Source organism: Brachypodium distachyon, chromosome 5 (assembly GCF_000005505.3).
Source record: "Brachypodium distachyon strain Bd21 chromosome 5, Brachypodium_distachyon_v3.0, whole genome shotgun sequence".
Lineage (NCBI taxonomy): Eukaryota > Viridiplantae > Streptophyta > Magnoliopsida > Poales > Poaceae > Brachypodium > Brachypodium distachyon.
This window is the reverse complement of record NC_016135.3, coordinates 10,009,089-10,024,868: the sequence shown is the minus strand read 5'-3', so window position 1 is coordinate 10,024,868 and position 15,780 is coordinate 10,009,089. Positions and strand designations below refer to the sequence as shown.

General features: G+C 44.8%; 1 protein-coding gene and 1 long non-coding RNA gene across 5 annotated transcripts; one reads left to right on the top strand and one right to left on the bottom strand.

Moving 5' to 3' along the window:
* Positions 1-1,527: 1,527 nt before the first annotated feature.
* Positions 1,528-5,863, top strand: LOC106865564. 3 transcript variants are annotated; one of them, XR_002960813.1, is made up of 6 exons: positions 1,528-1,603; positions 1,688-2,297; positions 2,516-2,579; positions 3,133-3,204; positions 3,302-3,414; positions 3,521-5,863. It is a non-coding gene; the product is annotated as an uncharacterized LOC106865564 (long non-coding RNA). The 3 variants fall into 3 exon arrangements; XR_001404732.2 differs by having other exon boundaries at positions 3,302-5,863; XR_002960814.1 differs by lacking the exon at positions 2,516-2,579 and having other exon boundaries at positions 3,302-5,863.
* Positions 5,864-12,592: 6,729 nt separating this feature from the next.
* LOC100844951 (uncharacterized protein At3g27210) lies at positions 12,593-15,055 on the bottom strand. Of its 2 annotated transcripts, XM_014896056.2 has the most exons (4): positions 14,497-15,055; positions 13,239-13,322; positions 12,980-13,144; positions 12,593-12,946 (listed from the first exon to the last, which is right to left on the bottom strand). In XM_014896056.2, exons 1-4 carry the CDS (start codon positions 14,654-14,656, stop codon positions 12,795-12,797), a joined length of 561 nt encoding a protein of 186 aa, XP_014751542.1. In that variant the 5' UTR covers positions 14,657-15,055; the 3' UTR covers positions 12,593-12,794. The 2 variants fall into 2 exon arrangements, with proteins under 2 accessions (XP_014751542.1, XP_003581133.1); XM_003581085.4 differs by having other exon boundaries at positions 12,593-13,144; positions 14,497-15,050.
* Between the last annotated feature and the right edge of the window lie 725 nt (positions 15,056-15,780).

Genomic DNA, 15,780 nt, shown 5'->3' with positions numbered 1-15,780 from the left:
ACGTGCCACCACATATGTTGATGAAGCAAACCAATTTCATCTTAGGTGCTTTAATTTTTGGTCCAAAATCTCCTGGTAATGATATTGATGTATATCTAGAGCCATTGATGGATGACTTGGAGATTTTGTGGCATAAGGGTGTTAGGACTTATGATGCTTCTAAGAATGAGTTCTTCCAAATGCGGGCTGCAATTCTGTCCATCATCTCTGACTTCCCAGGATTAGGCTATGCACATGGATGTGCAACATTAGGAGATATTGCTTGCCCGGAGTGTCATTCAGAAACTTGCTTTCTTAGACTGAAGAAGGGTAGCAAAACCTGTTATATGGGACACCGTAGGTTCTTAGATGCAGACCATAGGTTCAGATCAGATGATAAGCTATTTGATGGCATCGAATATAGGGAGGCACCATCTTCACGTACTGCTGATGATATTCTGAGAGAGACAGAACATCTGAAACTACACATTTTTGGCAAGGACCCATCTGGAAAGTCAACTAACAAACGCAAGAAAGGTGATCCACCCATACCGTGGAAGAAAAGATCTATCTTCTTCAGGCTTCCTTATTGGAAAGATTTACTAGTGCGACACAATTTTGATGTTATGCACATAGAAAAAAATGTGTGTGACAATATTGTTAACACACTTCTGGGAATTGATGGGAAGACTAAAGATAATCTGAATTGTCGCTTAGACATCCAACAGCTAGGTTTGAGAAAAGATCTTCATCCTGACAAAGATGGGGAATCATATTCTGTTCCTGATGGTTCATACAGTTTGACTTCTGAGCAGAAAAGGATGTTCTGCCAATGGTTAAAGGGAGTCCAGTTTCCAGATGGCTATGCATCAAACATAAGCAACAAAGTAAATGTTCATGCAAAGAGGTTAACTGGACTGAAAAGCCATGATAACCATATTTTATTGCAGCACTTGCTTCCGCTAGCCATTCGTGGTATATTGCCAGATAGAGTTAGCGCAGCACTTATAAGGGTAAGCAACTTCTTTAAGAAAATCTATTCGCGTGTTGTACGCATAAGTGACATGCAGAAGCTTGAGGCAGAAATAGCTGAGACATTATCCATATTAGAGACTATATTCCCACCCTCTTTTTTTGATTCTATGGTGCATTTGATGGTTCATCTCCCAAGCCAAGTTCGACTTGGTGGTCCAGTCATGGCACGCAACATGTATCCAGTGGAGAGGTACCCTTGTTAAAACTAAACTCATTGATAGCAACTAGAGTTTTAGTGTATCCATAAGCTCACATAGTCAGTATAAATGTTCTGTAGGTTTTTGATGACATTAAAAAGGTATGTTCGTACAAGAAGTCATCCCGAAGGGTCAATATCCGAGGGTCATGTATTCGATGAGAGCCTTACTCATTGCTCTTTGCATTTACGTGGATGTGAGACTAGATTTACTCGAAAGTCAAGAAATGATGATGAAAACAACCTTAGTAATGAAGACAACATTGAATTCTTCTCTAAGAATGTTGGTCGACATTTAAGTGGCAAGTGTGCTGTGACATTAGATCACCAATCATGGCTGCAAGCTCATAACTATGTCTTGTATAACTCTGACAACACAGAACTTTTTCTGAAGTAAGTTATCTATCTTAACCATTGAATGGCTCAATTGTTAGTCAAGTTTGTTATACATTTACCAAAACATTTAATCGCGTGCAGAGAACACATTGATTACCTTTCATCTGTTGGTAACCGAAGTAGCCAACAAATCAACTTCAACGCCACGAGACATTCCATGAATGGTTTCGACTTCAACTGCCTCGAGGATGACCATGTGGCGGCGCTGCGTCCGAACACCACACGCTGCAGACGCTGCCCCCCCCCCGCCTCCCAAGCCCCGGCCTTGGCTCCCCAGGCGGTCTTCTCGGTTCGTCCTCTGGTCGAGCGCGTGATTATCCCGCGTTCCCCGGCGGTCCAAACCAAGACGCGGAAGATGGTCTTCGCTGGAGTTTGGTGGTCTCCCTGTCTGGCGAGAGAAGGCGCGTCCCGGCATCGGAGGTCAGAGGAGTGATCAGTCGGCTCTGCCCGGCGGTGGCAGATCACTTCTCCCTCCGGCCATTTTGGCCTGCAGAATTCCTCTGCATCCTCGATTCCCGTGGTGCGCGTGATGCTCATGTTGATGCGTGACAACACCAGTGCCGCCACAGGTGGAGGCCTCAATGAGGGAGGCATGAGCAGCGACGATGGCCTCGGCGATTGTCTCCAAAATTGGCGCTGCTAAAGTCGGGTCTGTGTGGAGCCTGCGACCAAACCCGGCGAATTGGCGCTGGTACGTAGTTCATCGGCAAATTAATGTCCGTTAGCAATATGTCCGTTTGATTTGTCTTTCTATTTTTGTGATTGACATCAATTTAGATACTTGAATTGTGCACACGTGTACTGTTTTAATTAACATCCTCATTATTATGCTTGGAACATTGCAACAAATTACATTTTTTATTGCTTTCTTTGAGGTGTGTCACTAAACTTGATGTTGCCACATGCCAGAACAAAGCTGAAGAGATGACCTGGAGTCCATTGAATATCTTCTTTTGTATTTTCTTAGAGGAAGGTAGGATTGTTCTGTGTGAACAAACTTCCCATACATATGTTGTGGCAGAGTAATAAAAGATAACTGCAATTATATCCATGTTCACTATTACAAACAGTGTGTTGCCGACACATTTTGTTTTATTTAGCAATGTAGGCCTATGTATATATGTTCCCTCTATTAGCATCATTAACAATAACTGAGCTAGCCGTGATTTTGATTTTTGACAGATCCTTATATTGGCCTTTTTTTTAATAATCTGTGTGTGAGAAAGGATAAACATGGTATGAATATCCAGATAACAGTAATACATGGTGGATAGGGAATAAAATAACTGCTGATGCAGATTAAGATAGTTAAAGATATGTGTGGTTCTTTTTATTAGTTCATTGTAGCACCTTCTTATTGTGGAGATTAATAAAAGATATTTGTTCATTATTGAGAATGATATGTTGCTGACAGTTTCTGTATGAAGTAGCAAAGCATACAAAAGTTTATATATTTCCTGTATTACCTTTCTGATCAATAGGCCAGCTGGAATTGATCTATGTGTTTGTTCTGTCATCCTTGGCAGGGTTTAAAAGCTGCCACAAAGAAGCAGAAGTATGAGAAAATAAGTGAGAAGAAGCTTTCAACACCTATCGAGGTTGTTAAGCTCACATAGTTTAAATTTGTGAAATGTCGTTACCCTTCTTATGCCATTGCTGGACAGTGGACACTGCTCATGGTTTTTCTTGCTACAGGTTTCATGTAAATCCCATCCTATGGAACTCGTTTCTTACTTCCACCGTTGACATTTGATCAACAACCAGACTATGGTTTTCTGCGATCATTAGAGATCTGTCTGACCGTGAAGGTATAGCATCAGAAGCACTACTCTTTTTTTTTATAATCACTTATCTCCAGTCATTAATCCACATCGAAACCATTACAAGCATTTACAATATCTCCTAACACCTCAGAAGGAAACCACCAGACAGATGAGCACGACTAAATTGAGCCAGAATATGGGCCCCAATATTTTGGGAACGCGCCACCTTCGCAATTCCCCCGACCTGGGCCCGGAGGAGAAGAAGTCTGGTTTCTTCAATAGCTTGAAACCAACGGGCTTTGATTCTATATTTGGACTTCAGTGCTTCGATCACATCAAGACAATCGGTCTCCAGGTAGAACGGCTTGTTCAGGTTTTCTACTGCAATACTGACAGGCAAGCGATTCAGCTTCAGTTGCACTTTCCACTCACAGGAGGCTGCCCCAAGCAGAAAAGACCACCCGGCCATCACGATCCATCGCCACAGCACCCCATGAGGCCGCATCCTCACCTGCAACGAGGCTTGCATCTGTGCTCAGTTTGATCAAGGTCATCCTGGAGAGACAACAGGAAATTCGCAGAGTCGTTGATTGATTTGTCTCCTTTTCCAAAAATTACGTCATTACGCAGAAACCATGTCCGCCGCCAGAATAAGAGTAAATTCCTTCTAACATCAATCGCTGAATTGGCAAGTAGTACCAGAACCCAGTCACATCCAGAATTCAGGAGATCATGCTCCTCTGGCAAGCTCCAGTGAACGCGGAGAGCATCTCGGAGAGCTTTGGCTTTGGTGCAGCGAATGACTTCATGGAATCCATCTTCCTCTTCCATCCCACAAATAGAGCAGGTAGGTTGTTCCTTTTTTAAACGTCTGCTTCTAGATTGTTGAACAGCCAACGAATTGGTAGCCAACTTCCAGGCGAACATCCTGACTTTAGGCAGCACGGGCGCCTTACAAACCAGATTCCAAAGGCTACGATCCCCGCCAGGACTCACACTGGATCCGGTCTGGGAATCAAGATTTTGCAGGTCAAGAGCAAGCTTATAAGCACTTCTTACCGTGAAATTGCCAAACTTTTCCGGAAACCACGCTACGAGGTCGTCCCCAGAATAATTAGGTAGGCGAATCTTGAGAATCTCTTCCGCATGGTGTTGTTGCATAACAGACCGGATCAGAGGCTTGTTCCAAGATTTGTTGTCTGGCAAAATTCTTGAAACCCATCTTAATCTTGAGCGTTTAGTGGGAGTTTTCTGAACACCTTTAGGGATCCAGCTGTCCCTCCAGATCCTCACTTTTTCTCCATAGTTTATTCTGCAAATCAAACTCTTAATTAATTCAAGCCCATGAACTATGCCTTGTCAGCATTGTGATGCGTTTATTCCGCAAATCAAACTCTTAAGTAATTCAAGCCCATGAACTATGCCTTGTCAGCATTGTGATGCGTTGTGGATAAATGCCGTGTCCGTCAGATCACCGTGGGGATAGTACCTCGCGTTGAGAAGCTTCGCACATAGACTGTCAGGTTGGTCAATCAGCCGCCATGCCTGTCTTGCCAGGAGGGCCTGGTTAAACAACTTCAGGTCTCTGAAACCAACCCCTCCCCTGCATTTCGGATTTATAAGCCTCTCCCAGCTCAGCGAATGTACTTCGGTCCTGTCATTTTCACCGCCCCACCAAAATCTACGTGTCTGCTGCATCCCCCCCATCAGAAGCACTATCCATTATGTATTATATGATATATGCTCTGTAACTTGTTTAGTTGTTGGTCGACTGTAGGTTACCAGTTTGACCATGGCTTCGACTGGACATTGTTGAAGTGTAAGCAGATCCAGAAGGTGAAGGCTCAACGGGTAGTCTAAGCAAGTAATTGAATGGCAGTACATGGCACGATACAGTGACGTTACCCTTTTTTATCTATTATGCTACTCATAGTGGAAGTAATTTAGGTAGTAACATAAGTACCAACTAGATATTTTCATGACATGACATGGTAATAAATGAAGAATCTATTATGCTACTCATAGTGGGAGTAACTTAGGTAATAACATAAGTGACAACTAGGCATTTCGATGACATGGCATGGTAATAAATGAAAAAAAAAGAGTAAGGCGGTAACTAAATATGTTAATAAATATGACATCACACAAATCAAGACAAAATGAGTCTATATCATAATAAATGACACAATGCATGACACTACAAATAAATTATTACCCACTTTGGAGGTAGTAACTTAGAATAGTAACATACATATGTTACTACTTCAAGTTACTCCCACCAGCCTTCCTATATTTGACTGACTTGCTGATTTTGCTCTTTTTTATCAATGACAGCAAGATCCAGGTGTAAGCAGCATGCAGATTCCAATGAATATGGACAAACATCAAGTTTGATATTTTTCTGCTGTATCAGTGCTGTTAAGCATTAAAATTATTTTTGAATATCATTGCTTCCCTTGTTATAGTGAATTATAGGCTTGATTAGAAAAAACTCTAAACATTCACCGGTTATGTCATATACATTTATGATACTTATCAGCAATGATTAGTTTTTCCATGTTTTCAAGAAATGGAAATGACCCATATAACTTTCTTTTTCACAATTGTTGGATGTACATTATGGGGTAGTATGTGGCACACTTATTGGTGTAAAAGTATGCCCATTCATGAATGGCACACTTATTGGTGGCAGGGCATGGATGGCACCCGCCGGGTTCGAGGCCAGGTCAGGCCATACCGGACCTGGCCATCCGCCCCATGACCCGAATTCGGGTCCGGACTCGACTCCGGGTCTAATAATTTACCAATCCGCCCCATGACCCGAATCCGGACCCGGACCCGACTCCGGGTCTAATAATTTACTAGACCAGGACCCGGCTTGAGTACCCACGGCCACGAGTATACCCGACCTGGATCCTCGTCCTCGAATGTTCATCCTCCTGTTGTTTTGGTCAACTCTGCTCCCAACACCCTCCATGATGATGGCACCTCTGGCTCCACTTCCTCGTTCCGCCTCCTCGAAATCCCCAAGACGCCATCTCCGTCCATTGGAAATACAGAGATGAGAAGGAGCGCAGGAGAGGCCGTCGGCGAAGGGAAAAAAATGAAACCCGCATGTTTATAAATTACGTCCCAGGAGGCACGCCCCAACATTCTGCTGTAGTTAATGATGAAAGAGAGTCCCTAGAAACAATAATGAAGAGAGGTTGAGCATATCTTGTTTTAGAGTAAAATGCATCCGAGGTCCCTATTCTTTCGCGAAGGTGTTAAATAGGTCTCTAATCTTTAAAATTGCACGTTTAGGTCATCATTGTTTGGTAAGTAGTTCATCTCAGGTCCCTCGCTTGTATGCACAGCTCCGGCCAGATGACGTGGCTGCCACCTAGGCTTTGAGCCCACACGTCAGGCGACGACGTGGCATGACAATCTTACAGAAAACCCCTCGCGTGGCAGATGTTCCTAAAAAGAAAAATGTGGCTACCAAGAGAAGGATGAGTTCCGCAAGAGTGGTAAAAAGATTCCATTTTTAATACATGCAGATGTCACTAGCAGCGCCACGTCATCGCCTGACGTGTGGGCCCAAAGCCTAGGCGACAGCCATGTCATGCGGTCAGAGCTGTGCATACAGGTGAGGGACCTGGAATGAACCACTTACCAAACAATAAGGAGATAAACGTGTATTTTTAAAAATTAGAGACCTACTTGACACCTTCACGAGCCATTTTACTTCTTGTTTTATCGTTTTACGATACGATATTCTTGTTGCAGTAACCGAAGGGAATTAATCGATGAATCGATCTTGTGCACCTCTCGTCGTCCACTCTCTTCTTCCGTGCACACGGATTTTGTGCACTCAGAGACAATGACACCCTAAATCTGGACCGTCCGATCTTGTCTTGGGATGGGTGCCATAAAATTTTCTATTCCAAATACATTTGGGAGGCCCCGCAAGCATTTATTAGCCTGCCCGTTCTCTACATGCGGCGTCTCCCCATTCTCTCCCTGCTAGTCCTAGCCAGCTCAACGCCCAGACTCGGGTTGTCTTCCCCGAGTCCGGCAGGCAGCGAGTTCTGACTTCTGCGTCATGGCGTCGCTGGGGAACCTGTTCATGCATCAGCATCCCATTCGTGGAGGACACCAAATCCGGCATCGGTGCCCTGGTCGGCGTCCATGGCGAACGCCGAGTTTGTGTGCACGGCCAGCGGGAACGAGGAGGAACGAGATCGGGCCAGCCACGGTGACACGGACGCCAGGGATCCCGCGTCGTGCAGCGGCGCCGGTCGGGATTCTCTTCGCGTCGTCGGTTCGGATCCGGAGCTTGTTTGCAGGGCGCCGCAAGCAGGTGGCCAGGGCAGTGAGGCTGCGAGGTGGGCGGAGGGCGGTGGGCATGGAGCAGGACGCGGATCGCAGGTGGCCATGGCAGGGAGCGTGTTCCCGGCCAGACCGGCAGGAGCAAGGAGGGCGGTGGACATGGAGCAGGACGTGGCTGGCCGGCTGCTTGCTGGAGTTGGAGATCTCCTGGAGTTCGAGGGGGTGGCCGGCTGGTTGGGAATCGGGGTGGGCACTGGGTGGAGGGAGGGAGGGAGAGAGAGGAGGTGGCAGGGTGAGGATCGGGGCTGGTGGAGGAAGCCTCCCACATGCTGGGCCCCACCATGCTTTGAAATACAGAGCTGGCCAATTTCCTGTTGCACACATACAAGGACATGTATTTATCGGTTCCGAATCCTGAAGCAAACTCCTTGGCCCAGATTTCAGGTGTGATCGTTCCCAGAGGCAAAGGGCATTTCCCTGTGTTGCAGGGGCAGCACGGCCTATTTGTGTGGAAAATTGAAAAAAAATACGGAGACAAAAGAATGGTTGGCTCGTATTGTGTTTTGCAGTCTAGTGCTTAGCACATGCTACATGAAGGCTACAGTTAAGATGTCAGTATATTTACGTAGATCAGAAAATATCCATACACAAAAAAAAATGCACCCGAAACACCGTATCTATCTACACAGTTAATGCAATAAAATACGATTTAAATAAGACACGATTTAAGAACCATTGGCTACAAGTTCCTTTCTTGCCTTGCGTTGTGCGCGTGTCATGATTACTAGGCTTTTCCTTGCGTTGTCCGCGGCATGATTACAAGCCTTCCGCGTTTCTTCATTATTTTCTGGACGGCTTGGCACGTCCGCCAGGCCAGGACTCGCGTTGGTCTGGTCAAATTTTAGGCGTTGTTTGGTTTATGGCCGATGTGCGCCTCGCCAATAATTGGCACGCCAGCGCTCCCATGGCTACCGATTCGTTCAATATCCTGAAATTGGCGAGCCAACCGTCAGTCCCTACAAATACGCCCGCTCTGGTTCACATTTGCGCCAACGCGCGGGCGAGATTGAGGCGGCGAAAACGTCCGCCAACGATTTGGCGTGCCAACTCCTTGGCGCGGTGGGCCTGGACAGAAACCAAACGGCCCCGTAGCTCCCGCTCCCCGTCCCCGCTGACTATAGTTCCCCCTCCCTCCCTAGTCCGTGCCCCGCCCCCGTGTCCACCCAAAAAAATCCCTCGCCTAGCTTGGAACAGAAAGAAAGAATGGGGGAAGAAGGAGGTGCGGCGGCGGGCAGGGGTACGCGTCTTCTCGAGAAACAGCGACGCCAAGCTCTACTACCAGCGGACGGCGACGGCGAGTCCTCCTCCGGTCCTTCCGCCGGAGCCAGCGCGAGCCCTCCTCTATCCCCGTCTTGGACCGCAACCGGAGCCCGCGCGGCGCTTCTTCTCCAGCAACGGCAACGCCGCCATCTCCCCCATGAAGAGCGAGAGGTCGACGCCGTTGCCTGCACGACAGCCGCAGCAAACCCTTCTTCTGCACTTCAGCAAGGAATGGATCATCAACAAGGAAGGGAGGCGGCGCTTAGTCTCCAGGACGAGCAAGCCCATGATATCCACCAGGCGCACGCCGAGTCCTTACCCTCCTCTCCTAGCGCTGGATCAAGCCAGCATCCTCCTCCTCCTCCTCCACATCATCCACCAACCGACCCCACCAGCCGGGGACTGAACCTAAGTTTGCTCTAAGCAATCGGTCAGGAAACCCTATTTCCCCATCTCTAATCCAATTATCGCTATCCCAAACAGTCTTCACATGCCACCTCTTTCTCTTTTTCCAATCTTGATTTAAATACTCCTTTACTCGTGAATATTTGGAATTGGAAGATGTGATTGCACTTTTATTCGTGTTTACTCTCTTCCTTTTCTTTGTCACGGAAAGAGAACCTTGGAGCTCATAGTCTTATTCACCATATGCCTTTGTTGCCCACGACTTCCCTACAAAACCAATTGTTGGTAGGATGCATCCGTTTTTGTTCCTGCAGTAGATTTATTTTTCGAAAACGGAGATTGCCGATATTTTGCTGTCTGGCTGGAACGGCTTCTGGGTCATTTTACAAATTCTGTGATCATTTGATATCATACGAATATTTTACTTTTACTCTTAGTAGGGTGGTTTCTACAATCTTTATATGAATATTTTTTTTTACTTTTGAAGGGCTTTATACTATATTCAGAATATTTTCATGTATATCCTGTTTTTACGTTCCTCCAATTTGTGCCTTCAATGTTCCTATAATTAATTCTGTGTGGTGTTATATTTTGCTCAATGTGCCTTTTTGGGCATTAGTTTATATAATATCATGTGCTGCTATATCTTGTGTTCTACAATAGATGATTCTAATAACATCTCAGGTACTCATTTCACATTTTGTATGCTTTATCTGAACTGTCAGATGTTTCAGTTCTAGTGAACTTATAGCTGTCCCCGTGTCCAAAACAGTTTTACTGGCTAGTTAACATTCTCATATGTGTTAAATATATCCATTGTAGCAACAGACTTAAGATACTAAAAAGAATGTATCCCTGAGTAGCATTCTGCAAAAAAAATCCAGCAAAATTTGATCAGTGTGTTAACACAGGCCTTATTTGAATTGACGGACTTCTTCATAGTAACATAGGAATTTTATTTTATTTTCCTTTTTGTATATCACATGTATGATAATATATCTTTGAATCTTATCACCGAAGTTTGTTTCTGAAGGAAAAGAAGTACCTTATGGATCTACATTTATGCTACATATCATAAACTGATGCGTGTAAGTTACACATATGCTACAATATTTGCTCATCACTGTTTTTTCTCCATTAGCTCTGTGCTGAATCTGAACCGGAGTTTTAGAGCTGGAGACAACCTACGGACCATCTATTTCACAGTCAAGGACTCTGCTGATTTCTTGTGCAACCTTACAGAAGATGAAGTACGATTGTTCCTTCAGAAGGCAACACAGCCAAACAAGATTTGCTCTTTTCCTGAGAGCACATTGGCATATTTTCTAGATGCAATCACACTGACCCATGGGAAGATAATAATTGGATATGCATCTGAAGTTATCCTACTCCTGATCAGAACAATGACTGTGTGCCCTAGTTCTGCAAGTGTCGGCTTCAAGGTCTTGGATGCATTGCTGACTTATTCATTCAATGAGTTGCGAACCGAGGATGAAAAAAGAAAGACTCTCAGCTGTATGTGTCTCCCTTTGCAAGACGCTTTGATGCGAAGTAATGCGGGTGTGTCAGGTTCGGCTGCTTTGCTTCTGGCTTCAATAACAAAATCAAGTATTTGGCAGTTGGCTTCTCCTGAGTTGGTCAAGGACTTGTGCTGGAAATCATCGCTAACCTTAGAGGAAAGAAACAACAGGACGGCCCATCAAATGAAACTGCTTGTTTGTCTTTTTGAGGCGAACATTTCAACCCTGGTGCTATATAGGCGGTCCTTAATAAAATCAGCTACCTCTATATTGGAAGGGTGCTCTAAAGTTCGTTGTTTACAGCTGACCATCCTGTGCATCCAGATGGTCCAAGCAATCATGGATGTTACAGATCTAAACAGGCCAGAAGATGATTTGAGAGTTATTCTGGACACAATGAGTCTCTATGCAGATGATAATGATAACATTATCTCGTGCGCTGCTTTTGTGGCTGCAGAGACTGCTAGAGGAATCTCAAAGAAGCACAATAAGATGCCATCAGTATCTGAGCAAGATGTGCTTTATAAGTACCATGACGACTTAGCTCCGAGCAATGAGAATCTGAGAAAGAAGATGCAAGATGTGCTGTATGAGTACCATGAGCTCTTTGTGTGTGCATATGATAAGTCGGAGTGGAATAGCCTCGGGACGTATTCCAAGTGAAATCAAGATGATTTAACTCGGGAAACCGAGACACCTGGAAATAACTTGGAAGAACCTTATATCCAGATAAAAACCTCAGATGTCCTGAAATTTATTTCAAGAGGTCATACCACCAGTTTAAAAACCTCCACAGGTGGACTGAGCTTTGGTGGACTGTTTAGTTCGGATAACATTATGATTGATGGATACTGGAACACAAAAGTTTGGTGGCATCAAGCGCATCTCAAAATACACTGAAGAAAATGGAGATGAAGACCTGCACAGGTTCGTCAATATGGTGAACAAAGAAGTATTCCTGTCATCAAAAAGACCAACTGATATTCAGATCTGGCTGGACTTGGTTGATGATTGCAACGAATACTATGAAGAACTATGTATTTATCACATATCTTTGATGGACGACCGTGCAGCAGCATCAGCCTTTTTCTCCTTGGTTGATGCACTTGATGAGCTGCAGAAGCTTGCCCCGACTCCGTATAAGAAAGTCATCAAGAATCTTGCTGCCAGAGAAAGCTACTCCAGTTGGCAGCTCAAAATAAATAGACGCAAAGGAAACAAGTGCCTCAGGAGGACTATGAAATACAGGTATGACAAGGGATATGATGATTACAAGGATGATATTGAAGGTCTTTTGCTGATGCTCCGTAATTCAAGGCAGCATTCTGGGAAGTGGATTGAGGAGCATTTCGTTAGTGTAGTGTGTCAGCATTTTCCAAAGCTGTTGGCAGATCTTCAGAAGGCAATGTTTGAAATCAGATATCTTCCAAATCTATACCTGAAACATTCTATGGGATTCCTCAAGGAGAAGGGAGTAAGTCCGCAAAACAGATCGGATTGACTAAACTGAAGTACGTGATGCAAAGAGTTTTGGAAGCTTTAGTTGGCTCAAGACTGGACCTGTGCCATCTTCTGAAAGTAGAAAAATACTTCTACATGTAATGCGCTCTCTCCGTGATATTTGGTCCAACACTAATATGCATATCAGCACTTGACAAAACCATTGATGGGAAAAAAAAATGTAATCACGTATATATTTTACGTTACACTATCTTGGTTTCACATTTCATGCCACTATAAAGAGGCCACTCCACAACACACTCCTTTTTCTTTCTATCTGTGACATTTCACTGGAAAAAAAAGGGTATATACATGTAATCAGCTCTCCTCCAGTAACACTTTTCAAGAATCAAAATCTTACATCCAAAGTCACAAATCCTTCTGCTCTTTTTTCTTCTTCAAGCAGCTCTTGAAGCTAAGCTTCCAAACAGAGCAAGCGAAGCAGCCTGTTTTGGATGGCTTCTTTGCTCTCTCTACTTTCTCAGAAGGGTTAAGATGCTTTTCAGCGTGAACAACGCTGTTTCCCGTCTCGCTACCAGCATCGGTGACGCCGTCCTGCTCGTCGTCATACTGCTGCTTCTCCTGGAGAAGCTCAAGGAGCCTCTGCTTCTTCTCTGTCAGAGAAGGCTGCAGTCTGTCAACAGATATCCGCCCCGCAGCGAATGATGTTTGCATCTGGTGATCTGGGGTGCTAGTGCTACCTCTCGAAGGAGTAAAGTCTTCAGCATCCAGACAAATAGAGATGTTCAGATGTGATATGATACAATTGTTTCAAACAACAACAAAAACAAAAGGTAACATCTCAATTTTTACCTCCCCTCACGCTTTGGAATTCATCTTCGCTGTCGGAGTCTAACCATGGCCTTGCCTCGAAAAAGGATTCATCATTGCTTCCTCCTGGAATCAGCAGTGAATGGGTTAATGTTTGAAGTTACAAACTAGAGCCGAAATTTACCTTCTGCATGTTGTTTCTTCCATCAATGCAATTACTAGAGCAAAGGACCATTGCAAGTGACAGTGTTATCTTTTTTAAAATTGAAACTTCAGTTAATTACGACGCATGAAAGAACAGGAAACACGGAATGAAAGCGCAAGAGACTATTGCTGTTTATGTCAGGAAATGTGGAAGGCATGAGCTTTATTGGTAATCAGAAAGACCTGTGTACACCTGAAAACTTTCCACTATATTTATGATGTACGTTTGTGATGTGAAACTGCTATTTTACTTCATGTTGAAACAATGAAACTTTTTTGCGAAGAAAAAAACAATTAAACTTCTTCTAAGCATTGAGTCATTGCCCACGCTATGCCTGCCTGTAGATAGTGTTTTATCCTACAGTTATGTTAAAAAAAAATCAGGCGATCAGCTTCAAGTCTACCTGATCAGTGTACAGAACACATTGGCTCCAAAAAGAATTTTGCAGCCAGGAAAAATAAATTATGTGTCCTTGAAGAAACATTAAAAGTAGTACCTCTTGGAGCACAAAAGGCAGGACCTGAGATAAAAAAGTGAAAGGCAGGAGGAAACTCGTACGAATGCAATTAGCACTGACACTGTTGAATCCGTCCGACACATCACATCTCAAGATTGAAAGATATGCTGGCTACCACATGGTAGGTGCAGCTACAAGGTGCATTTATCAATATATCTAAACTTGCATTGGTTTTACCTGGTCATCCTGATCGAAGCCAAACGAAACAAAAAGGCCAGCAGGGCGTGCGAAAAAACAGAGTGCTGTTATCATAAATTCTCTATTTTTAGGTAATTTGGAAAAAAAATTGAGGTGATTTATCATAAACTAATCCTCAACTGAACTACTCCCATGGAAACCGCCCATGCCTCAGATAACATACTTAGTTAATTTCGTGGGATCAATAAATCAGTCATCCCACTACCATCGTGTTTCTTATCGATTCAAGATTAAACATAACTAAAGGGAATTGACAAGGCAACTTAATCGAACTTATTTGACGGTTGAAGACTAGTTAAACAAAAGGCAAGAACAAGAAGAAGAAAAGAAAGCGAACGGTCGGTAGTGCAGCAGATGATGGAGCAAAGTAGTACTAGTACCGTTCTCCGTGCCGTAGTGATCCGGGCTAGCGACGCTCAGCACCCTGCCACCAGCACCCGCCGCGGCCACGGGGGCGGCGGCCGGATCAGAAGATGCGGTGGTCCAGCTGCCGTCGGCCGCCGCCGATTTCTTCTTCTTCTTCCCGATCCTGAACCTCATGTCGCCGCCGTCTGCCGACAGGAATCAATCTTCAGGCGGCGGCCGGCGGTTTCCAATGACGCCGTCCGTCCGACGACACACGCGGGCAAGACAAGACAAAGAGAAAAGCGCGTGGCGGCTTTTAGGAGGAACCGAAGTGAAGCAAGCAGGAGTAGATTCGATTGAGCAAAGAGAAACCAGGCACGGAGGCAGAAGGGCCAAGGGGAGGGTGGCAGAGAGATTGGCGGACGGACGTACGACGAAGTTGAAGACGCCAGGGAGGAGCCGGGCAAGGGGGCAGTTGTGGACGGACGGACGCGTTGTCGTGCCGCGGCGCGTGCGAGGAAGAAGGAAGGGATCGTGCGTAGTAGGGCAGCAGGGTAGACGTGGGTTGTGTGCACGTACCGCGTGCGATAGGATGGATGGCGGAGACATGGCATGAATGTCGACGCGGCGTCTGCCTCGCTGGATGGCTCCAACCAACGCCGGCCCGGCCTGGCCGAGAGAATGGTGGACTGGACGTGGGTCCCACTCCTGGACGGCTGCTGATTTGGCATGGCCGATTCATTAGCCGCGTAGCAATAAAAATTCCCAACCGGAGACCTTTCATGCAGAACAGAGTTGTCCCGTTAATTTCCGAAATTTGCGCAACTGCTTGTCTCCCCATATCCTGCCGTGAAACTGTGGGAGGATACGGAGATACGGAGTACGGAGTACATCATATCCAGATATCCTGGAGTATTCCATCTCATTTGTTTTCAAATAAATAAACGAAATACGAATACAGTGGAGATTTTACTTTTCATCAGACATATATTTTTTTTGAGCGAATTTCATCAGACTGGTCAGGGACATGCTTTAACCAAAGCCTTACTGAAGGCCCATATAAAGGCCCAATATCCCAACCCTAGACTATAGAGCACACCTCCCTTCACTCCACATAAAATTTTTCTTTAGGCGACACTAGTGTTTTATACTTCCCGATATTATCCACTTCAGATTGTAAAACACTAGTAACCTCAAATGGTTGTTTGGTAGGTAGAAATTAGAAGGGATCATTCCTAGTTCCCCCACACCCCATTTTTGTACCGATTAATATACTTCTCGTACTACTAGTGTTTTGTTAAAAAAAAAACAATAGTATT

Excerpts from the sequence above, each read along its gene's own strand:
- LOC100844951 (XM_003581085.4), bottom strand. The coding sequence starts at position 14,656 with ATGAGGTTCAGGATCGGGAAGAAGAAGAAGAAATCGGCGGCGGCCGAC. Across the intron at positions 13,323-14,496 it reads TCACTACGGCACGGAGAACG|GAGGAAGCAATGATGAATCC; the intron begins GTACTAGTACTA and ends TGCTGATTCCAG. Across the intron at positions 13,145-13,238 it reads ATTCCAAAGCGTGAGGGGAG|ACTTTACTCCTTCGAGAGGT; the intron begins GTAAAAATTGAG and ends TGGATGCTGAAG.